This window comes from Mirounga angustirostris, unplaced genomic scaffold, assembly GCF_029215605.1.
Source record: "Mirounga angustirostris isolate CCGP_5_RB_7025 unplaced genomic scaffold, mMirAng1.0.hap1 SCAF_5, whole genome shotgun sequence".
In the NCBI taxonomy this organism is placed as follows: domain Eukaryota; kingdom Metazoa; phylum Chordata; class Mammalia; order Carnivora; family Phocidae; genus Mirounga; species Mirounga angustirostris.
The window spans coordinates 83811935-83829442 of NW_026991713.1; the positions used below are offsets into that span (position 1 = coordinate 83811935).

Here is a 17508-nt window from a genome sequence, read left to right on the forward strand (position 1 = left end):
TGGAAATGACTGGAAATGCTAAGACTTGCTTTTCACTATGGAGTGTGTAGACATTTGGACAAGTTATTTACTGCCCAAATAAGCTGTTATCAGCTCGTTTGCTGATTTGTCCATTTAAATAATGGGGTAGTTGATTTTTTGTTTTGTTTGAGAAAGGATTTAAAGAAAGACTATTTAAGAGAATTGTTTTCTATCCCTGAAGACAACTAAAGTTTTCAAGATATTTAAGGCTCAAATGCCCACTAATTTTTATTTAAAATGTCTAGGTAATTGAATAAAAATACATTTTTGACCTGGCCTGATGGCAGATAAATTGGGATTTTTCTATTTTACATGCATATCAAAGTATCAAATTGGAGAAGATGTCTTAATGCCAGCCTAAATCCCTTTCATCCCAATTATCAATCTGAGTCAAAACTGCCCTCTCCTGAGTGAATTGAATAATAAAATTAAAACTAATCGAGATTATTTAGGCAATTATTTCATTGCTCTCTTCATTAATGTCAGCCATTCTCATAGTTGGAAACAGTAAAGCAAGACCTATATCTTTTAATTTTTCTCTCCTTTTTCAAAAAAACTTGTGTATCAGAGAAAGGAGTTATATATACCAAATATATACCTTATTGCTGGAGACCAAATGTGAGCCATTGATTTTGAAACATCAGCCTTTCTAAATGTATTTTGGGTTTATTTTACGAAGAGGATTCTATGTCCTCCTGTTCTTATCCTTTGTTTGATTTCTCTAGGTCAGTTGACCATGATTGTGGGCCAAGTGGGATGTGGGAAGTCTTCTCTTCTTCTTGCTATTCTTGGTGAGATGCAGGCACTGGAAGGCAAAGTTCACTGGAGCAAGTATGTCTATTTTTAATTGGTTTCTATTGCTCTGTCATACATCTGATGATCTTCCAAGGGAAGAAATTAGAGCAATAGATTCCTAGGTTGGGAATCTGAGGATCCCCTAAGAAATAGGTACAGCTTTTTAGTAGAAACCTTAAATGTCATAAATTAAAAATTACAAAACAGTTTCTTACAGAGGTTTAAAATAGCATAAACTAGTATGATTGGGATTGTAAAGTTAAAAGTTAAATGGGTAACATTCAAAGAAATAATTTGAAAATTCATCCTGTGTTAAAAGAAGTTATGGAAAACTGACATTATTCGGAAAGCTTAAATGCAAACAGAACTGTAATGGTTCGGTGTTCAGTGAAGAAATACCAAATAATATTTTCCAAAATCTTCATAAGGGACTGAGAAATCAGCCATTTCTTTTCACACCCAATTTAAAGTAGACATTAGAAATATCTAGTAAGAGACATATGGGTGGGTCAGAGTGATATGGTGTGTCACTGTAAAGGCATGAAAAAGGAAATATCTAGCATGGGGTTTCTTCTGAATATTTGAATGGTTGACTTGCGGCCTTCAAAGCACATTGCAGTAATAAAGTGACTCAGAACCATGATATTATATAATTGTGTAATAAAGTGTTAATCCTATTTATTTAGTTCGACCTACCTAGTAGATTCCCCATAAGCAGTTTATGAAGCAATTGGCTACAGCTTATCTAAGAAATTGGATTGTAGAACAGTGGTTCTCAACCAGGTGTGATTTTGCTCCTGGGGGAGATATTTTTGGTTGTCACGCTGGGGAAATAGGCTGCTTCTGATCTTGTTGGTAGAGGCTAGGGTTGCTGATAAACATTTTACAGTGCACAGGACTCCCCTCCCCCGGCCACACAAAACAAGGAATCATCTGGCCCCAAACTTCAGTTGTGCCGAGGTTGGGAAACTTTGCTCTAGATCAGTAGATGTTTGCTCATATTTTGCACCCCACCATTGTGAACTCTATTGCTGCTGACTCCACTGTTTACATACAGATATGTCTCAAGAGTGAGTAAAGACTATTTAAAGGCATTTTTAGAATTGACTCTATGTTAAACTCCAGTAAAGAGAAGAAAATGCGTGGATGTGAAATTTGAAGGAAACATCCTATATTTGGTATCATGGACAAAAGAAGGAGACTGAGAAATGTTGAGTGTACATTTTATTCCTAGTGGGCCAACTGAAAAGACAGTAGACATGAAACTATTTAGTGAATATCCAGAAGAGAGCTTGGTAAATAATTGCTACCTACAGTTTGTTTCATGACAAGTTCCTGGTGATCATTAAGGTCAGGCACCAGGCGGTCTGCCCTGTCACTATCTCCTTCCATCTTATAGGTTTTGAGAAGTAGGTTTTACTTGATTAAATTATATTGTGTGACGTGTTCAACCATAATCAAGTTATTTGGGTTTTATTTTTACCTTTGTTTCACTGTCATTAAAACAGAAAGAAAGAATGGGAAATCATGACAGAAGAAGCTTGAGATTTTATTTTCAGACCTCTAGGATGTTCTTCTAATCTAGTCATCTCTAGTGTTAAATTTAAGATCCCACTTAGGCCAGATCAACTTCCAATATTATCATTAATATCTTTATCATTTTGTTAATGGATAAATAAATGATATGCTACTTAGGAAAGTATTTTACATAATCTAGGGGCACCTGGGTGGCTCAGTCGGTTGGGCATCCAACTCTTGATTCCGGCTCAGGTCATGATCTCGGGGTCCTGGGATGAGCTCTGCATCAGGCTCCGTGTTCAGTGGGGAGTCTTCTTGCCCCTCTCCCCCTCCCCACTCCCTCTCTCTCTCTCTCAAATAAATAAATAAAATATTTTTTAAAAATAAGTAAAATAACATACTATAATAAAGCTTGAAAAATAAAGATAAAGATATCAAAAAAATAAGATTTAAGTAATCTGAGACGTGAATGGGTAGAAATGCATGCACTAGAGTCCTGTGTATTTATAAAACATGGAGCACAGATTCCCCTCTGAGCTTCATGAAAGCTAGGCAAAAAGGAAACTAGAGATAAAAACATGCAGTTACTCAACCGAGGTTAAGAAATCTTTCTTATGGATCCTAATAATAAAAGCTAATAAAAAAGATTATATCTTAGAGATAAAGCCAATAGGATGAAGGTGTAAGAAGGGATTTAAGATAATTCTAAGTATTTATAAAATCCTCATAATTTAAAAATCATCTTTTTATGAACACTTGCCTTCACAGACAGTAATTCCATCTCTTAATGGCAGAAGGACTGAGATTTTCTTCAAATACTGTTTGTGTTCGCTTAGAGACACAACTCTTAAAAACTAAGTCTCTAAGATTCGATAAACTAACACAAATTCTATTTTCCTTTAACTACAAGAATTACTTAATTTTCTTCCATGGTATCCTTAATCTCTGATAAAACATATTTTCAGATCAGGAATATTCAGAAGATACTGACCTTCTTTTAAAGAGTTATTTGTAATTACTCTTCATTCCATAAGAGGTTGTTGTGCCTAGTCCAATAAGGAAAGGCATAGAAATGTTATTAGAGTGAAGCTAACTTAGAAATGATCAGTATTGTGGTTTGTCTCCCTCTCTGGTTTCGTCTTGTTTCATTTTTCCCTCCCAAACCATAAGAGACTTTTAATCTCAGGAAACAAACTGAGGATTGCTGGAGTAGAGGGGGGTGGGAGGGATGGGGTGGCTGCGTGATGGACATTGGGGAGGGTATGTACTATGGTGAGCACTGTGAATTGTGTAAGACTGATGAATCACAGACATGTACCCCTGAAACAAATAATACATTATATTTTAATAAAAAATTAAAAAAAAAGAAATGATAGGTTGATGATGTGCAAATGCTAAGAAGTACTATATGTTTGATATTGTTGAAAGCTCAAAAAAAAAAAAACCCAATAAACTAAATGTTAGCATAAGGCATCAAGTGCCTTGCTGTCATTATTTCACCATTGCATGTATCTCTGGTTGCATGAATTTTATTTTTACATGTGTTCTCATAGACTGGCATGAGCAAAGTCCAATAAAGTACTTTGCCCTATTGTGGTGATAAATATTTACTTTAGGCGGGAGAGAAGGTACTGCTGCTCATCTAGGACACACCTACATGGATAGAACCAGGTACACAAGGACCTCTATAGATGTTTCTTTGGAAATTGCTACCTTTGACCTAGTCTACCATGTTGTAGCCCCAGAAGAGAAAGGTGAGAGAGACAAGGAAGGGACTAAAAAATTTTCCAAAATTGTCAGAATGTCAGGGTTTTTACTCCTGCATCTTGGTGTGCTCAATATTTGTTGAAAAGCAAATGTTCTGGGGTGCCTGGGTGGCACAGTTGGTTGAGCGTCTGACTCTTGGTTTCGGCTCAGGTCATGGTCTCAGGGTTGCGGGTTTGAACCTTGAGAAGGGCTCGGCATTCAGTGCAGATTCTGTCTCCCTCTGCCCCTCCCCCTCCTCTCTAAAAATAAATCTGAAAGAAAGAAGGAAAGAAAGAAAGAAAAGAAAGAAAAGAAAGAAAGAAAAGCAAATGTTCTGCCTGAATGAATTTGTTTTCCCTAGTTGTCTTAATAAACAGTAATTCCTACTGACATCTTAGGAGCTAGAACTAAACTGCTCTACCTAATGGGCGGTTCCAGTGAGGGAGTCTGGAATGTGTAATAAGTGTGGTAATCATGTGAGACACGACATCATTTGTTTTTGGTTTCCCTTTCTTTCCCTTTCCTTCTTGCCCAAGCTATTAACAATCCTCCTGTCAGGCCCCATATGTGCTGATGTTCTATCTTCTAGTGTCTTGATATAATCAGCTTTGTAACAGTGGTTCAATTATTCTAAGACAGGTGAATTGAGAAGTTACTCCTTTTCATGTGACTTTGCCTGGTAAGAAGGAATAACACATCGAGTCAGCTTTCCTGGATTAGATATAATACAGCATGTTTGTGTCCACATCTAGCTCCCGTTCTAAATTTTAGCTTGCAAAAGTCACTCTTTCCCATTCCATAGGTATCATCCATGATACTTGAAAGTTGCTAGCTCTCAAGTTTAATTTTTACTCTTGAAAGAAAATACATTCAAATCCTGCATGCAGAAGGGAAATCTTATGCCATTTTCCAGAAGAGGATTTTCCATATGACCCCTTTGTTTTCTTTTGTGGCTTTCAGTGCGGTTCACTGCCACAGTGAATGGTAGAGGATGGGTCTGGATGTGGTCCTGGTGATTTTCATGTAATCAAATAAGATCCGATGTTGGAAGTCAGAGATAATTCTATTGATTTTGGAAGAGAAAAATAGTCCTCCACAGTTGAATTCGATTAAACATATTACTGCTGTGTAGAAGGTTGTAGAGGTGGTCTTTAGAAGTTAAGGACTATGAAGGACTATGGAAAACGAAAGAGTAAGATTTTTTTTTTTTAATTTGTTCATGGAAGATGTCTGCCTACAAAAGGAACCATATCTATTTTATCTTTCTTACTCTAATACTAGTATATCTTTGACATGCAGATCACTGTGTTAGTTGCTAGGGGAAAATAACTGAGCAAAACAAGTCAGGCCCTGTTCTCATGAAGCTTACTGCTTAGCAGGGAAGGCCATAGGAAGTAAGAAAATAATTCCATAAGTAATTATTTGGTTAAATTTTTATAAATGCCAGGAAGAAGAAGTACAGGATTTTATAAGAACAAATAATAAGTAACCTAACTGACTTGAGTCTGTGGGGTCAACAGGCTTTTTTAGGGGAATGCATAAATGAATGATACTTGAACTTATATTTTAAGGATAAAGCAACATTAAGGAGTCAAAAAAGTAAGGAGCTGCAATATAAGTGGAGATAGAAGGTGGGGAAGAATATTCTAATTCTTCTTCAGTCTTTCTGTGGTCTGTTGTAGTATCCTCTTCCTTTACATGGCCCTTAATGTATATCTTTGATTTCAGTTCTTCTCTAAGTATTAACAGCATACCAATGTACATTTTTGGCCAAGATCTTTCTTCTGAAGACCTAATAACTCCTCCAAAAAGCCTTATATGAGCTACATATTGAACACATCCAAACTGAGTTCATATCCCTTATATCTCCAATACCTACTTCCCCTGTATCTTGGCAGGGGTGTGTCCCCACCAACTGAAATCAGTTGGTGGATGCCCAAGTCAGAGCTCAAAGGTTCAACCTAGATTCTTTTCTCTCTCCATTGCTCCCACATTCCAACCAGTCACTTTCCTTCTGTCTGTCCTTAACATTGCTATGCCTATTTTAATTTGCCTAGTTCAGGAGAATTGCATTTGTGAACTATTCACTGTAATAACTCCTTCACCTTTCTTCATACTTTTAGGAGATGTACCTTTCTGATGTGAAAATCTAATTACCTCTTGCTTATAATTTTTTTTTATTGACTGGCCAAAGCATACAAGAAATATTCCAAAAACCTTTGCATACTATACCAGACCTTTCATGATCTGGTCCCTGTCTAACTTCTTAAGCTCTTATCCTGCCATCCCTGTACCCTTACTATTGTGCTCTAGTAACTCTGAATTGCAGGCATTTCCCAGATGCACACATTTCCTCTGTAATGCCCTTCCTTAGATTGTTAGCCTCACTTTTTTGCTAGTGTCAACTCACATATTATCTCTTCGACAAAACCTTCTCTTATTCTTCCAGGTAGATTGAAATGTACCTTCTCTCCTGGTCCCTCTGTATTTTGTTTAAGTAACTAATGTGGATGGTCTCCTTAGTAGACTGAGATACCCTATATCCAAAGCATGTTGTCTTTTTCTCTTTATCTGCTTCACATCTAGTCCAGCCCCAGGCTCTTTTCTATTTTTATTTGTGGAAAAACAGCACTCTCCCATCTCTGTCTCTATCTCTATCTCTATCCTGTCTCTGTCTATCTTTCTAATCTCTACCTACAGCCCCCTTCAACTACTACTCTAGCCCCTTCCTTTAGTCCATTCCTCTTATACTCCTCTTGCCTTAGCCCACTACACTCTGGTTTCTACCTCTGCCACTCCACTGAAACTGTTGAGTCCATCACTGGCATCCTAGTTTTTAAATTCACAGGGTACTTTTTGATCATTATGTTACTTGATTTCCTGGCCACTTGACATTGTTGCCCATACCTTTTCCTTTAACAGGTCTCCTTGCTTAAATTCCACTCACAGTTGAGTTTACCTCAAAGCATTTGCCTGCTCCTTTTGGTCCTTTCTCCAGTTTCTCTTCCTTAGCCATTTATTAAATACTGCTGTTTTTCAGGTTCTGACTTTGTCCCCTTCATTTCTGCCTCTGTATATACTCACCAGGCAATCAGATAGCTTCCTATGAATTTAGTTTCCTCTATCTGGTCCTGTACCTGTGTTCTATTATGAAACAAACTACAATTGTTGGAAGTCATTTATTGACTTTTCACTAATTAAAGATGGAATCCAAAGCCCTTGATACCTAAGGCATATATTAGGAGGGAAACATCACTACAAGGTCTTCATTTGTTTACCAGCTCTCTCTCCTAAGCTTCAAATTCTGCTTCCTGGCCATGGTCATTCGGGAATCCCTGGGGTACCTCAAACGGAATGTGTCTGATGTTGAATTTGCTATCTTCCCCCAACATATGCACTTCCTCATCTGTGTTCCCTGTCCACAACTTCTTCCTCTCCTGTATCCCCTCCCATCTTGGTATCTTTGAAGGTATCTACTTCTCTTCATTCATTCACCATTATTCTAATTCAAAGCACTGCCTTCATATCTTGATTACTGACCACTTCCAGTGGTCTCTCTGTCAGTCTAATCTTGCTCCTCCAATTCGTTTGGTACATTCTGCAATTAGAGTGATATATCTAAACTGAACCTATCTCACTCTCTCTTGTTTAAACCTTTTCAGTATTTTTCTGTTGTTCTGAAGACAAGTTCAATAACTGTAAAAATGTTTTATGAGCCCCTTTGCTTTCTGGCTGTGCATGCTTTTTAAGTTCACTCATACTTTTTTTCTTCACTTGCCATTTACACCCACATTTTAGCCATGCCGAATTTACATCAGTTCCTTGTAAGGCCGGGATAACTCAAGACCATCAGTATGTGTTTTAGTGGGTCTGAAATACTCTTCACCTTTACTTCATCTAGCTCACTCTTGCTTGCCCCTCTGGCAGCAACTCTGCTGTATACCCTGGCTTGCCAAACGTGGACTGGATGTTCTTTTCCTAGGGAGATGATCAATATATACTTTAAAATTGATATTGAATAAATATAGTTGGAATTTAATGAATAGTAATTGAAAAAAACTGATGCCTTCCAAATTCATATGTCCAATCTGGGCTGACATTTTCAAACATCTGGTGAGCATTTTCATGAGTCTAATTGGCACTTCTGGCTGAATGGCCAGTGGGCAAATGAATCCATTAATTTCTGCCATACACCTGCTTTTCTTCATCTGTTTTCTGTCTTCCTCAAATTAACTAAAACCATTGAGGTCATTCACTGGCTTTTTACCATTAGAAAATCAAATTTCTCTATATCTAAAGCATATTATGTGGAACTATCACTTAAGGGAAATTGTATATTTCATTTTTGTGTGTGTGAGCAACTTAAGTTAGGGAATAGTCATTTTTGAGAGGGAATTTTTAGTCTGAGATAGTTTTTTCCTGCTTCCATTAACCATACCAAGATGTTATTAGCAATGTGCATGCGTGAAAATCTTATCATTAGTAGCTCAAAGCTAAACATCACCAGGCAACGTACTTAGGTATATTTTCTCCACAAAAGCATATGGTGTTTTCCAAAGCCAAATCAGATCTATTTTGGGGGTTCCATTGGACTTCAATTTTGTGTGTAGTTTCTGAATTCAGGTCTTTCCGAAGGATGGGATTCGATTAAATTATTAAAATTCAGAACAATAAAATGAATAGGTCTTCAGGTGTTTTTTTCCCCCATAACATAGACATAACTAAATGTTTTTAGACAAACACCTTTTTGTACATGAATCATATCAAACAATACTTAATTTTACCCAAATGTTGCAGTTTGACTTATTGTACATGTCTGTCTTTCTCACCAGTTCCTTAAGGGCCAGGCTGTGTCTAAACCTTTTAAGTTTAGAGCCCCCAAAATGTTCTTCTTTTCATGCCACAGGGTAGCTAATTAAGAATTTAAATAGATTAAATTTGAATTTTAAAGGTAGGAAGGCCTTGGAGATACCAAATCCTTATACAGACTAGAAAACTATTCTAGGAAGATTACCTAAATTTATACAGCTTGTTGGAACAGAGTTGGGGTAGAACTCAGGTCACTGTATGAACCCAGATTTTGTATGTAATAGAATAGTACTGTCTATCTTTTGGAAGGTTACTAAGTAATTATTTCCTAGCTGATGAAGATGTAAAAGAAAACTATTATCTGTCTGGTTTGTCTTTGAAATTAATATCAAAAACCATTTGGGAAACAGCTCTTGAATATGTTCAATGTTTATTTTATTTCCAACCTGATATATGCACACATTCATTCTATATTTATATTTCATAATTAATGAACATTGTTTGCCATACTTGCAGTGTAAATGAATCTGAACCTTCTTTTGAAGCAACCAGAAGGTATTATTTCTATTTTAATCTGCGTTTAATAAGAATAACTTTCTTCCTCAGACTTTACTTAATACTCAGTCTCTTACTCCTGGTCATTTTATTCATTCTTATAGTGTATGAAGTTTTTATTAAAATGTGCCTACATATTTCCAAAAGCAGTGGTTCCCAACACTTATAGGCTGTTAAAAAATTAACTTGCCAAACAAAATGGCCCATTGTGTCAATGGTTTTCCTCTCCATGATTCACAAAGTTCTCAACTTTGGCTGAAATTCAAACTGTTCTTTCTTAGCAAATTGGTTTTGGGACTTCGTAAAATAAAAATGCAAGAATATGTATATTGTTTATGAGTTAAACAGTGATGGGATCTGTCCATAAGCTAGAGATAGGAAGACTGGGGGGAGGGGAAGGAGACATGTCAGAAGTTGGGAACCATTGTTTTACTGTACATATGGTTATCTCAGAGACTACTAGCATACTGTGTATCATCATGTCTTTTAACCTCCTAAGACATAATGTTTCAGGTGATCACTGAGAATTTCTAATTACTCTTTTTCTTAACCTTACTATCTTTTAACCTTGATTCCTTAATTAGTACTTACAGACCATGAACTAACTGTGGAAGTGTGACTTTAAAGCTGACCCCTTTCTTACCCCAATCCCATCGTATTCTTTATCTTCAACTCACATGTATTTGTTACTACAAATTAAAGTCTGATATATAGACATCTGGTAGAATTTGCAAGCAAAAAAAAAAAAAAATGGGGGAGGAGGAAGAGGTTATAATTTTTTAAAAAATAAACTATTTCAATATGTTTTGAAATACATAGTTTTTAGATGTGTGTTATTTCAATATTAAAATGGACTCCTCAATATATTATTCTTTGTTTTGAAATAATTATATATTACCTATTATCTTAAAATATGTTAATGTGATTAAGCCACAGACACAATACCAATTCATGTCTTTTTCTAAGGTCTGCATATAAAATTAATAATTACGTAAATTGCTTTTAATAAAAAGGAAAAAGCTGTGGCAATCAGAGAGAGTGTGTTGCTATTTATCTTTTAATTATTTTTAAAATTACAGTCATTTTAGAAAGTAAATTTTCAATTTATTTAAACACTTCTTTAGCAAAGCAAAATTAAATTTTGCACATTGGGAGACATTTTGATTAAATTCAAATCCTTTTAATTTAGGTGAAATACTTAACCATTAAATAATAAGGTTGGTGGTTATTAAAATGTTCTTTCTTGGAAGTTTCCATTTCTGTGTCTGAGATATTTTATCAACTTTTATTTTCCTTAGTTTTACTAAAATACACACAGCACAACACCCTGGTATAATTTTGGCGTTTTGTTTTTCTTTTCCATTTTCCAGTAGGAACAGGTATTCTGTGGCTTATGCAGCTCAAAAGCCTTGGCTATTAAATGCTACAGTAGAAGAAAATATTACCTTTGGAAGTCCTTTCAACAAACAGAGGTAATTTTGAATGTATAAAATTTAGAACTAAAATGAGAAACTATTTCTAATCCTTATGTTTGGTCCATGGGAACCTTTATAGCCATGACTTCCTTTTTCCCTGCTTGCCTGCCTCCCTCCTCACCACCAGGTCTTCTGAGTCAACTTTTTAAAGAGAAGTCTTAGTGGAAGTCTCAGCCCATCTTGTACATTTATTGAGAACAACTTGTACACCAAACTAAACAGCTGAAATGGAATTGGGGGGCAGGGGGAGTTACTGAAGTTATTGGTAAGTAGAAGGAAAAAAGCAAGGAGCAGAAGGAAAGTTATTGATGGAAAGAAGAATAATGTAGGACCTGAGAGGTCTAGTTACTGAGAGCAGCCAAAACATGCCATCTCTCAACCATCTTTAAATACCACCAGAGTGCACAAAGGCATAACCCTTTCATGAAGCCATCATCTCAGGACTGGGTCTTAAAACCCTAAGTCAAACCTTGAAAGTTAAGAATTAGGTCAGGGGAGAGGCATGAGGAGGGGAGGGAAGAGGAAAGCAGATAGTGTGGGAGGAAGAACCTAAATTACATGGGAACATTTGAGGCCTGGGGAACAAACCAGTCAGGAAAGGATTTATGTGTATTGACAGTGGCAAACTAGTTTATAAATAAAAGCTGAAATGATGTAGTGGAGTGCCTTAAAAGACAACTGGATATAATTCAGTGCATTCTGGGGAGGCGCTGTAAGTTTTAGAAAGGGGAATAGCAAAGTAAATGTGATGTTTAGTCTGGAAGTTTAATGGTGGATACATACAAGATGAATATGAATTAGTAGCAAGGAGACATTTAGATGTTTGTTGGAATAATCGTCCAGGCATGAAGTGTTCATTGCCTACACTTGGGGGTGACTGCAGAAATAGAAAAGAAGAGACGGTTGACAGAAAACCATTCTAGAAAAAGAATGGAAAAGTAAGAGCAAGGAAGAAGAGGGATTATTCAAGAATGACTTTTTAATATTTTAAAACTAGATGATTGAGAAAATGAAACTATGGATATTTTCCCCAGCCTTCCCTATCTCTATGGTTCCCTAAACTTCCAATTTATCATTTCCGGTCCCAGCCTTAGATTTATTTGAGTATTGTCAATCCTGAACACCTTCTATTTCTCCTCCCTTCTGCATGCATGACCATATGCAGACACCCACCTGCAACCTGTGTTTCAACTTGAGTGAGCCTCCTGTTGTCCCTGAGATGCACCATGACCTTTTCACCTTTGTGCAGTTCCTAAAGCTTCCTTTCCCTCATTTTATTCTGGGCAAATTACAACTCATCCTTCTGGGTACAGCTTATGTGTTGCCTCCTTTGCAAAGCCGTCACTAATTTCTCAGAGTGGTCAGCCATTTCTATGTATTCTAGGAGCATTTTACACCTACCTCTGCTGTAGTGCCTAAGGAGATCAATTTTATTATATGTTTCTTTATCAGTCTTCTGCTCCATTTGGTAGTTTTATAAGAGTGGGAACCAATATCTAATTAGCTTTGTGTCCACAAACCCACTGTAGGGGCTAATCTGTACTAAATTGTTCAACAAATGTTGTATTTCGGCTTCCAAGATATTGAACCTGGGACTTACTTTCTGGGCAGTATATTAATAGTGATCTAAAAATTCAAAATAATTTCTCCCAAAGGTACAAAGCTGTTACAGATGCCTGTTCTCTTCAGCCAGATATTGACTTACTACCTTTTGGAGACCAAACTGAAATTGGAGAGAGGGTGAGCTATGTATAGTTTAAACAATAAACAAAAATCTAGAAAAGTCTTCTGGTTGTCTTTAACCTTTAATGGAGCATAATGAAATCTGAGAGTATAGGAGCTGTGTGTTGTCCTAGTGACAGGTTCCAGAAACAGGAGCACAGGAGCTTTAATTCCACTCCTTAAGTATTTGTTGGGTAACCACCATCTATGTAACATCATGCTAGCTACTAGAGAGTTCTTAAGGAATATAATGCAGTTCCTGCCTTTGATCAAATGTATTTTTCCTTACTTGGAGTTGAAATTGAGATTATTTCTGACTTCTTCCACTCTTGTCCACATCTATTTATTCTTGTTAAAGTCTTTTTTTTTTTTTCTTTGTGTAAACATGTTTTACAGTGATGTCATACTATTCTGGGCAGCTAAAAAATACTTATGCCTGTATATAATCTTTATAACAATTTTGGCTAAAATTTTTTGACCCTTATAGGTTTCAAGTACTGGGCAAAAATTTTATGCATTATCTATGTTTACAGCAAATTTGTTATATGGGTGTTATCATCTTCTGCATATTGCAGCTGAGGAAACTAACCTGAGAAACGTTGAAGAACTTGCCAAGTTAGTGGTGTAGCTGGGATTCATCTAACTCTGTAGTCTGTGTTCTTAATGCCTATTCTTGATTGCAGCACAGTATAGTATTTAAGAGTATGGACTTGTAGTTTCCTCGTGTGTAAAGGGAATGATACCTATATATTGGAATTGCTATAAGGAATAGAAGAAATAAGGAATGTAAAGGCATTCACACAAGCCTAGCACATACCAAGTGCTCCATATAGTTTAAAAATGTTTATAATTAGTATTTGATTATATAAATTATAATTAGTACTTGATATATAGTACTGCTATATAGTTCTGTTGAACATAATTGGTAATATCAAATTTAAGAGGTATATGTTAAGTAAACTACAGACACAATTCACAAAACTAGTAAAAATTCTGGAGTTACTTGCTGTGTTTAGCACTCAACTCACCATGTGTTTGGTTATTGATGTTTTTGTACAGCAGAGCTGTCTATCAGAGTGAAAAAAGGATTTATGTTAACAGTCAAAAATTATCTTAATATAAAGTATTGACCAGTACTTTATAAAGTATTAATATAATTATAAAGCATTGACCAGAAAATAGACAATTTTCATTTTACCTTAACAATGTTATCACAATTTAATTAATAAATTACCATTAATTTAAGATTTTTTAAAAAGAAGTTTGTATTTTAAAGAGAATTTTTACTATTGGAAAGGGTGGATGTTTATGGTTATTTCTTCTCTAGGGCATCAACCTGAGTGGGGGTCAGAGGCAAAGAATCTGTGTGGCACGAGCTCTCTATCAAAATACGAACATTGTCTTTTTGGTGAGAATATGACCTTTATTTCTACCTCATTTTTCCCTCTGGACAAATGAGCCTTTAGAGACAAGTCAAGTGACTGAAGGACAGACAGTTTAACTTCTGAAATCATAAAGAATATAAAGGAAACAAAATTCCATAGTCCAAACATAAGGTTGAAAGTTGGGGTATCCGGATTGGTGTCCAAGTGACTTAGGTGCCCTAAATTGTTGCTTATATGAGTTTCATAACCATGAGGATCATTAATGAAAAAGTCTGTATGGTGTTGGATCAACTGGACAGGATCATGTCTTCTCATTTATATTTGCTGACAAAAAAAGGACTAGAAAATATACTCTTGGTGGAGAGAGGTAAGTGAGCATAGTACTCCATTACAGTGGTATGCAATTCAAGCTGTGCATGAGCTTTGACTGTGAAGCTTTCTAAAACTATAGAAATTTTGGTACCACTCTCGACCTACCAAATCATAATTTATGGGGGTAGAGTCTAGAGTCTGAGTCTTAAAAGAGCTCCTTGGATGAATCTCATGTATATCCTGGGTAAAAAACTTGGTTCTACCTATGGATCCATAAACAGAATTTGATGGTTATGTTGATTATGAATTTTGTTCTAGTTTGGTTCCTCCAGCAGAAGGTAGCCAAAATAACTTAACTTACAAGTATGTATATTAGAGACCAGTAGACTATGTAAATGCATTCTTCCTCTGCCTTCTCCTTCTGTGCAATTATTCACCATTTATAAATCTGGTTTCCAGACTTACTTTAGAGTTTTCACTCCATCTAATATCTAGTAGCTCTTCAAAAAGTAGGTTGGTTTTGGAGTTTCCCACTAAATTTGGATCTATTGCTGGGGATAGGAATAAAATTTGGACACACTGGAAATGGTTAATATCCCTAAGAATACCTGTCCCCAAAATTTTCCAGAAAAACACACCATTAAAACCAAAGCAGCATCTAGCAGTAACTTTTTTTTTTTATAAAGATTTCATTTATTTATTTGACAGAGAGAGAGAGCACAAGCAGGGTGAGCGGCAGGCAGAGGCAGAGGGAGAAGCAGGCTCCCCGCAGAGCAGGGGGAGCCCGATGCGGGACTCGATCCCAGGACCCTGGGATCATGACCCGAGCCGAAGGCAGTCGCTTAACCAACTGAGCCACCCAGGGGCCCCAGGATCTAGCAGTAACTTATGTAATTGTAAATCCCTTTCACAGTGGATAGACCCATAACTGGCAATGACTTCTCGAATTTGGGGATCATTTAATGGCTGACCTACCTGAAGACCAAATGACTTGGGAATCTGAAAGAGACCAAGGTTCTCTGGGTGTAGTATTCTATCCCTGTTCATTCCATTGCCATCAATTTAATGACCCTTACTTATTTCAGTTGTAGAGTCATGGAATTCAAAGAAGTCATAGGATTAATTTATTGTAGATTCCCATCCATTCTTTGTAGGATTACTTTTCACATCGCCTCTAAGAGCTTTTTTTCAAAAGGACCTGCGCCCAACGTGGGGCTCGCACCCACGACCCTGAGATTAAGAGTCTCGTGCTCTACCGACTGAGCTGGCCGGGCACATGCCTTTAAGAGCTTTTTGATGACTCTCTCTCAAGACAGATTGCTTAACTTCAAGGTGGCCTTTTCCTTGTTGGTCAGTGTATAAATTTCCTATTGCTGCCATAACAAATTGCCATAATTGGTGATTTAAATAATATGTACAATGTGATGGTTCTGTAGATTAGAAGTCCAATATGGATCTCACTGAGTGAAAATCCACGTCAGCAGGACTGTGTTCTCTTCTGGAGGCTCCAGGGGAGAGTCCATTTCCTTGCCTTTTACAACTTCTAGAGGCTGCCCACACTCTTAGGCTCATGGCCACATTCATCATCAAAGCCAGCAACTTTGTATCTCTGACCTTTTTTACTACTCACATCTTCCTCTCTACACAGCTGGGAAAGTTCTCTGCTCTTGAGGATTCATGTAATTAGTTTGGACCTATCTGGATTATCCAGAATAATCTTCCAATCTCAAGGTCTTTAATCTTAATCATATGTGCAAAGTCCCATTTACCATGTAAGGCAACGTATTTACAGGTTCTGGGAATTAGGACACGGACATCTTTGGGAGCTGTTATCCTGCCTACCACGGATAGCTCTTATTGGAAAGTTAGTATATGATTAAAATTTGCTTCTGTGGATTTTTCATTAATTGGTTTTCCTTCTGCTTCTGCAGCAGCATATATTTCTTTTATGCAGCCATATTCGACACTTTAATATTATTTCCACAACTTGCCTTAATTTACTTTTCTCTAAACTAAGCAAGCTTAGTATTTTTAATTCTTCCACAATAATACAATTTCTATAACTTTCGTTAATCCTGGATATAATAGTGCTCGTCAGAGTCCCTTTGAAAAACTGTGTTCTAGATGCACTCTGGTCAGTTCAGATAACCTTTAAACTATTGGATCTTATGATCTAAATATTGTATGTACTTCATTGGAACCTGAAACTGAATAATATTTTAGCAACAAAAAAGATACTGTTTATGTGTTTTAATAATTACCTCAAAATGATATCTTACACTCCATTGTTTAAAAATTCACAAAGCACTCAGTGTTATCCCATCTGATTTTTACGAGTGTGCTGTGAGGGTAGATGGTATCCCCATGTTAGATGAAGAAACATGCATAGAGTTCCTTACCCAAGGACTAATGACTAGTGAGTGGCAAAGTCTGGGCTAGAATAGCTTGTCTGTTGAGTACTGTTTTTCTGATCAGCAAAGATTCTCTGGTATTAAAAATTATATATTACTGTCAAATTACTACCTATATTGTTCTATTTTTCCCTTCCTTTTGCCTTCCCCCCTTTACCTCCTTCTCTTCCTAGCTTCCTCCTTCCATTCCTCCATCTCTCTCTTCCCTTTTCCAACCCTTCCTCTTCCTCCCTTCCTTCCACCCTTCCTTCCCTCCTTCTTTCCATCCATTAATATTTAGTGAATGTCCTCAGTGCCATCTTCTGTGCTGGGTGGAGGAAACAAAGGAGAAAAAGACATTTCTCCTATCTTTAAGGACCTTGAGCAAATAATTACTTGGATGATGTTATGTTTTGCTTTAATTGACTTTATCATATGAGCCTTTGCACAATATCAAAGCCAAGTGGAAACATCTTAAAAATGTTTCAAGTATATTAGTTATTTTTGAAGCTTTATGGCATCTACAAATGTACTGTGTTTATCAGTGAATATACTTATATTATTTTCAAAAGTATATCCATGCAAAGCTTATACTACTTACACATTTTCATTGAATATAGGAAGAATATATTATTGAGAACTGTATATATGTATATAAAAATAAATAATATGCTCTTGAAAATAAAGAATTGTTTATTCATTGAATTAGTCTTTTGACAAATTGTCTTGCTTTCTTTAAAAAAAGTATCTCCCCAAAATATTAATATACAAACTGAATCT

The 17508-nt window shown here is 36.3% G+C and overlaps 1 protein-coding gene across 11 annotated transcripts in view; it reads left to right on the top strand.

The window, feature by feature from the left end:
• ABCC9 (ATP binding cassette subfamily C member 9) overlaps positions 1-17508 on the top strand; it is a 154938-nt gene that overhangs the window by 77853 nt on the left and 59577 nt on the right. For 9 of the 11 annotated variants that reach the window (XM_045873770.3, XM_045873768.3, XM_045873767.3 and 6 more), the window contains 5 exons: positions 747-852; positions 9406-9444; positions 10815-10916; positions 12575-12659; positions 13969-14049. In XM_045873770.3, the coding sequence (XP_045729726.1) occupies positions 747-852; positions 9406-9444; positions 10815-10916; positions 12575-12659; positions 13969-14049 (413 nt within the window). The remainder of the gene's footprint in view (positions 1-746; positions 853-9405; positions 9445-10814; positions 10917-12574; positions 12660-13968; positions 14050-17508) is intronic. The other 2 variants (XM_054507155.2, XM_064591503.1) reach the window with 1 other exon arrangement.